Source organism: Psilocybe cubensis, chromosome 3 (assembly GCF_017499595.1).
Source record: "Psilocybe cubensis strain MGC-MH-2018 chromosome 3, whole genome shotgun sequence".
Classification (NCBI taxonomy): domain Eukaryota; kingdom Fungi; phylum Basidiomycota; class Agaricomycetes; order Agaricales; family Agrocybaceae; genus Psilocybe; species Psilocybe cubensis.
This window is the reverse complement of record NC_063001.1, coordinates 4,078,195-4,085,401: the sequence shown is the minus strand read 5'-3', so window position 1 is coordinate 4,085,401 and position 7,207 is coordinate 4,078,195. Positions and strand designations below refer to the sequence as shown.

The 7,207-nt window shown below is 46.8% G+C and overlaps 2 protein-coding genes across 2 annotated transcripts; both read right to left on the bottom strand.

The window, feature by feature from the left end:
• Positions 1–465: 465 nt before the first annotated feature.
• JR316_0004118 (uncharacterized protein) lies at positions 466–1,057 on the bottom strand (the record flags this gene model as incomplete). Its single annotated transcript, XM_047889887.1, has 3 exons — positions 466–684; positions 737–808; positions 866–1,057. 3 exons carry the CDS (start codon positions 1,055–1,057, stop codon positions 466–468), a joined length of 483 nt encoding a protein of 160 aa, XP_047752261.1.
• Positions 1,058–4,174: 3,117 nt separating this feature from the next.
• Positions 4,175–7,163, bottom strand: JR316_0004117 (uncharacterized protein; the record flags this gene model as incomplete). The annotated part of the gene is made up of 5 exons (XM_047889886.1): positions 4,175–5,997; positions 6,063–6,349; positions 6,411–6,536; positions 6,590–6,897; positions 6,954–7,163. 5 exons carry the CDS (start codon positions 7,161–7,163, stop codon positions 4,175–4,177), a joined length of 2,754 nt encoding a protein of 917 aa, XP_047752260.1.
• Positions 7,164–7,207: the final 44 nt, after the last annotated feature.

Genomic DNA, 7,207 nt, shown 5'->3' with positions numbered 1-7,207 from the left:
CTGATGGTGCGCACCAGCGGGCCCCTCGATCCGGCATAGTAATTACTATATAGGGAACGGTGCTACAGCGTGCACGACAGAACGATACAGCGGGCCCTTGAACGCCTTCGGGTCTCATTGATACATATCCCCGGACCACAGTGATCATACAGCGGGCACACTATAATCTGTGACGCCCTTGATACATATCCCCGGACCACAGTGATCATACAGCGGGCACACTATAATTTGTGAGGTCAGACACTCGCCCAACCTCGCCCCGCTCGCCACGCCGAGCTCTCCTCGCCACGGCGACTTTTCTCGCCACAACAAATCGATGTCGCAGGCCTCAATCCCTCCCCCAAATTCATTCCTTTCTCGCTATTCAACATGTACAATTTTCAAATCTTTCTGTATTTACTTTTAAAGTAGAAAACATGTACATTAGTATCTACACGCTATTGACATGAAAAAGACATCTCTTCTTTATGAACCCGCCCCCAGACGCGCATGTAAATCCAATAAGGAGTTGTCAATACCTTCTGAGATATGTTTAAGGCTCTTCATTGACTTATAGGCAAGTTTGGCTTTCGCCAATTCGGTCATGTAGAGACGATGTGCCGCGTCCTTGTATGATATCCCCAAACACTGTTGTAGTGCGAGAATTTCTGAATGAACGTCCAGGCACTCCTGTTCGCTAAGAGGCTGGTACAAGAACATTAGTAAGAAGGATGTTATTGCAGGATTAACTGCGCACCGGATTTGGGAAATGAGAGGAATGGCCTTCGTCAAGGGTATATTCCACCACATTAGGGTCTGCCTGCTGAACCTGCAGGCGCACACCTGTTATTAGTCAAAGGCCACATCAAGTAGGAACCTTGCATACAGACGAAGATGCCTGTGGAACACCCAGTCTCATCTTGTGTCTGTAAGACTCAAATGCGTGTTGCAGATCGGGCACGAGATGCAAGGGTACCATGTACTTTTGCTCATCTGGCGCCAACATAACAATGTAGCCCTCCGGAGCGGGGGACATGAAAACATGCGGAGGTTGACTGTTGGTTGTCGTAGTAGACATTTGATGTTAATGTTACAGCTAATCCAGCTATTCTGACTTGGACGCTGGATGTTATGATCGGTCTGTCGGAGTCAGCCGCCAATTGTGATCAGACAATTCGAAATTTGAGACAACAAGTTCTTCCTGACCGTTAACTAAGTTTGAGCTGATAAGCGACCCACCCCACTAAAAATGACCAGTAATACCATATCGACTATTGAATCGTTTGAAACGGCAATACGTACACTTGAACAACATGTTTTGAAAGGTTTAGAGCAAGGAGATATTGCTGAAGTAATGGCCACATACATTGATTTGGCGGTGCGTTACAAAAATCCAGGATCTTATCACATATTGACGTGTCAATTCAGAAATCTATAGCGAATGAAGCTCGCAAGCCAATGTTCAAAGAAATTAAAGAGAAACCTACTAACCAGTTTCTCTTTGACTTTTTACTCGCCTATGGCAAGGCTCGTCATCAAGGTCAACATCGTAGTGCCAACTTCTTGACATCCATGAAAGACCTGGCCCATCGAGCTCAACAGACTATCCGTCCTGCGGTCCTGGAAGGTACTCCAGCTTTCTATTCCTCCCAAGATCTAAATTTGACCAAGAAGTTAGCCAATGACCAGCAGAATGTCAACCTCAATCACCATATTCGCCACTCGGCACGCGAGCAAAGACGTCGATCGGCAAACGAGAACCATCGCCAAGTTAAAGGCAAGCGCCGATTAGCTTCTACGCCTCAACGACATAAAATCGAAGGCAATGTCGAAGATCACCTGTTGACGGAAGCAAGTCCGCTTGATCGACCCTCAAAGCGACGTCGCATCCAGCCAGTATTGAGTTCTCAGGTACCTAAGAGCTTCCGTGAAATTGAAGATTCGAGCGGTAGCGATGGCGAGGACTACATGCCGTCCGATGTATCTGTCCAATCAAATGAAGACAAAGAAATCAGTACCGCTAAACCCAATCTTCACAGTCAGCGAATTACACGGCAGAAGTCTCGAGGGATTAGTAGCCAGCCTGCAAACGGTGCCGGTGCCAGATCAAAGAAGAAAGACGACCGCGCACCTCCCAAAGCCACTCAGCTTGTCCATGTGGATCGCTGCAGCATGTGTGTCAAACATGGACGTAACTGCAGAGTGACCTTCACAACTGACAGCTGCTACTATTGCGGAAAGCATCGTCGTCGCTGTGAAGGTCGTGGTCAGGCCTTGGAAAGGTGTAGCGTTGAGGACAACGAGTCCATAGCAACATCTGTCGCCGAAGAAAGGCATGACAAAAGGCCTTATGGATTCATTGTCAACACGGACGGAAAGGATGCGCCAAAGTCTGTCCCACATCAAGATGCAGGTACAGGTGGTAAACGCCACGCAAAGGTAAGACTGTAGCACAGAAGTCAGTGACCCAATCTAAAGATGTGTTAGGAGAAGATACTCCCGACACCAGCCCCCAAGCCCTCAACATCAAATGAGAAAAAACGAACTCAAGAACCCGCCACTAGTGATAAAGTTCCCACTGCCAAAAGAGATCAAACCAAAATCCTTCATAATATTGGTAAGTATTCAACTGCTCACCTATTGTTCTGTGTCGTGAACTTTTTTGCAGAACAGATATTAAACAGCTGGACCGAATGGTTAGGAGATGATGTAGCACAAGCAAACGGTATTCGACCCACTCCATCTCTCCCCTCTCGCCCCGCCTACATTCGCAATTGGGAAGAAGATATTGAACATGAAGAACCTGCAGAAAACGAAACTATTGAGGAGCGTATGGACAGATTGGAAAGGAGAATGGCCATTATGACCAAGGCAATGAAAAAGTTTGACGAGCAGTTTGTTAAGAATGACCACGGGTTTGATTACATGGCTGGCAAGTTTGCCTTCTTCACAGCGGCCATCCAGGTTCTTGAAGATCAATTTTCCATCGTTAACCATTATCATGACGCCGTCTTGAAGAAACTCACTGGTCTGGATGCGCAAGTCCAAATTCATGGTCTGGAGCTTTATGGCCCTCAAGACTCAGACTCAGATGCAGAGAAAAAGACTGACAATACTTTGAATAATCGACCCCGACCCCAAGAACAACAAAACACTGGCCAAAACCCGCAAGTGACACCAGTGGACCCGAGCAACCGTGAACCTCCTACAGATATTGACAAAAGTTATATCCCGGTTCATTCTGCGGAAAAGCTCATTGCTAGTCAAACGTACTGGATCGGAGGTACAGAGGACGAACCTATTGACCTTGAACAGATTCCTTCACAGAAAGGTCCCTGTGACCATGTATCTCCCAATGGTACTTCCTCCAATGCAGACGGTAGCAACCACGGTCTTGACGGTGGCGAGACTTACACAAACCGCAAAGACATATTGCGCAGGGAGGCCGACGACGTTGTTAAACCTGGCGAAGTTGTCAAAAATGGTCAGGCCGGTGATGTTGAAGGGGGCGAAGGCGACAACAGTGCTGAGGATGGAGAGGGGCGGGAGGATAGAAACTGTAATGAATGCAGCGAGGGTGCTCATGTTGTGGAGAGTGGCGATGGCGACGAAGCGGTTGGTGTTGGAGAAGACGTTGACGTTGGCGAGGCCATTGTCGTTAACAAAAATGTCGCCATGATTGGCGAAGGTGTTGAGGTTGGCGAGGGCAGTAAAGCGGCGGGCGAAGGTGGGGCAGTAAAGCGGCGGGCGAAGGTGATAAGGTGGGCGAGGGCAATAAGGCGGCCAAAGGTGATAAGGAGGGCGAGAGTGACAAAAGTGATAAGGTGGGCAAGAGTGATACGGAGGTCAAGGGTGATGATGTTGGCGGTGCATCTTTAGATCAGGAAGGAGAGGGTGACTGTGATAATGGTGCCGTCAAATCGTCCCACATTGCACCCTTGGTCATGTACCACTCAGATTCCTCATCCCACAAATCCAACGAAGACATGCCCTCTTCAAGTTCTTCCTCCCAAGAAAACAAACATTCCTCAATTTATCATCTTAGGAGCCGGAATCATAATGTGGATGAAGACATTGTCTTAGAGTATTAATCGATACGTGTGCATTCATTATTATTGCTCAATTTATTTGTTTTACCCTATATCATAACAAGCCTGTTCTAAAAGATGTTCTACAAGATCTCTAAGACTCTTTTTTACTCTAGTAATCTTTTCTTACGGACACGCTTGCCTTCAACCTTCATTTCTTCCGCTTCTTTTGCTGCAAGATCGTCTGCGGTGAGGTGTTTCCTGGAGCCTCCAGCCAGCTTGACGTCATCACTTTGAGATGTTTCCCTTTTCTGCGAGGCTTTACCTGCTTTATTTTTACCTTTCCCACTTTTCGAGTCCTTGGATATGGCACTGGGCTCAGGCCGAGGTCGTTCATTGCTAACCAATGGAACCGAGGATGTGCTGGCACCACTAATGCGTGGAACGAGTGGAACTGATGTGAGTATGTCACGAACAATCTTGCTCGGAGAACCTTCTTCATTGTGTTTAGGACGAGGCCTTGGCCTAGGGCGGACTCTAGTATTGTCAGGATTGAAGGTACGCCATACTAGATTACTCTGATCCGTGTTATTTGAGCTACTGGGAACGGCAAGTTCTGGGGTTTGGTTGGTCACCGGTGAGGTTGGTCCCGTTTGTCCCATAGTCTTGTTTATTGCTAAGTTCATTGGCTCGGCCCTCATTTCATTGGAAATAGGAATTGCCACATTAGGGTCATCTGGCATGTTTGAATTTGTTGCGTTGTTCGCACTGCTCCATGTATGGAAAGAGCCAAGCATTGAATTTCCAACAAATGTTTCCATATTACCTCTGTTGGCAATATGTGCCTCGACGGCTGGATCTTCTGCCGAAGGCCAATTGGACTTCGAATTTTCTGCAATAGAGATTGCAGGTGCAGCGGGTGCAGTATATGTTGACTCTCCGATAGTATTGGTGACTCCCACCTCTGTGGGGCCAAAGAGTAGTTCGGTGAAGGTGAGATCTTTTGGATAATTTCCGGGATCTGCATTGTCCAGACCTCGCCAGGTCGACGAAATATTGCTGGAATTCGCCATGCCTCTCTCGTCTAAACGATTCGCCATTGCCTCGCCCAATCCATTTGAATCCCAATTCCCCTGTGCAAGCGATAGCTCGAATGCTTTAGAGTTGGCATAGTGTTCCAAGAGTAGTGCGTCCGTCTCTGTTATTGTAAAATCCTCCATGTCCTTGTCTCCTTGTAAGTAAAGGTCGGGCATATTGGAAGAAGTACTGGTTGCTTGGTTGTGTTGGTCTAGTTCGCCGTGCTCGCCTTGGTCAAGTTGGTCGAGTTCGCCGTGCTCGCCTTGGTCAAGTTGGTCGAGTTTGCCGTGCTCGCCTTGGATTGTGGTACTTTCGCCTTGGTGCTCGCCATTACCTTCGGCATTCTCGATCTTGTCAGGACTAGAAGGCATGGAGATGTCACGAGAAACAGAAACCATGGTAAAGTCTGGCTCTGTTAAATGCAAAGCATCTTCAAACATATTCACATCTGTCAAAGATGCATCATTTGCGCTCAGCTCGGGGGATGTTATGCCATCCTCGCCATCTTCGCCGATGTCTCCATCGTTTGCAGAGCTTTCACCCTCACCTCCGCGCTGGTGAACTGTGACTGTTGGTACGTTGTTGCCTTTCTCCTTACGCTTGCGTTTACGAGCAGTAGGATTGACAGATCGATTTTCACCATCCATTTCGTCGGGATAGCACGAAGGTACGATGAGGCCTTGCCGTCTACGCGAGGTGACATTTTTGAAACGAAAAACCTGGGATGGAGGCAATGATTTCTCCCGTTCAACGATATGGTCAAGGAAGCTTTTGATGTGTTTGATTTTTGTATTGTGGGGATCGGTAAACTCATATTCGTCTGCCGGCAGATATTCAGGAGCAATAAAGATGGATACATTGTCCACTATGTCGCCCCATGGCACTTGGTCTGTTCTTCCATTTGACGCAAGTTCTGTGGGATAAATTATTGTAAGTCTTGTAAGTTGCAATGGGATGAACGGTAGGAATGACACATACCATAATGTTTGGAAAGGTATTTTCGATAAAGCCTCTCCGCATCATCTTTGTCGAGCTTATCCCGATCATATGTAGGCCCGATAACAGGAAAACCATGTTGGCCTGTTGTGAAGATATTCGCACCTGGGACACTGGCCTCTTTTTTTCCCCTTGACAAGTTCAGCATATCTCGTACGTATTCCATTACAAGGCGCTGCATTCCACGAGCACTAGCAGCATGTATTTCTTCAAATGCTTTGACGTCGGCCACATCTTTGAGGTTCAACAACTCGGCAATTTGATCATGTCTAATTGGAAAGTGTATATCAGATATACAATGAATCCATAAAGTAAGTCAAATATACTAACACCTCAACATGGAGTCTACCTGAAGAATCCTCGTATGTTGCGAATGTAATTGATAACATTCCCAATTCACGCCAGTTGGCAGTAGCGCTGTCGTTAAGACGTTTTTCAAAGTTCTTTTCGGCTAGTCTGCGCAAAAATATGAGTGCGGAAAAATGGAATACCGTTCACAGTAAACCTACTGTCGTCGTACTTCCACCGGATGCCCTTCCTCAGCAATTTTAGCAACCTGATCTTCTAGTTTGGCCAATTCCTCCGGCGAAAGTCTGGCTATGATATTCTTGATTGCAGTAGCCCTTACATTAAATCGTTTCTGACGATCACGGGCATCAACTGGACCAAGAATGGTATCAATCTCTTTTTCTACTTCATCCTTTCGGTAGCGAGATACAACATCGGATTTTTTGATATTGATGACACTGGATTGTGGCTTCACTGCGCCCTCTACCTGGGGCTTTCTCCACAGGTTTCGGGCCCACTTGCATAATTCCTGGGTACATATTATTAGCACCGGTCACTCTAGAAAATTCAATTGTGCAAACACACAGCCCTCTCATGATCAGGATTATATTTCTTCCCATGTGCATCCCAATGACTGGCAAAAGCGGAATACACTTTGGTTGTTAACAATGTAGTGCGAAGGGAAGGAGTGAGCGTAGCCAAATACTCTGCCTTAAAAACATCAATGAGTGCCCTTTCAGCAGGTGTGTATTTGGAGGTGTTCTTGTTAGACGGTCCTGGAGGGATACGAGACATAATAGTTGGAGTTAGAGGAGAAAAATTACGGTGGAAAGATAGTG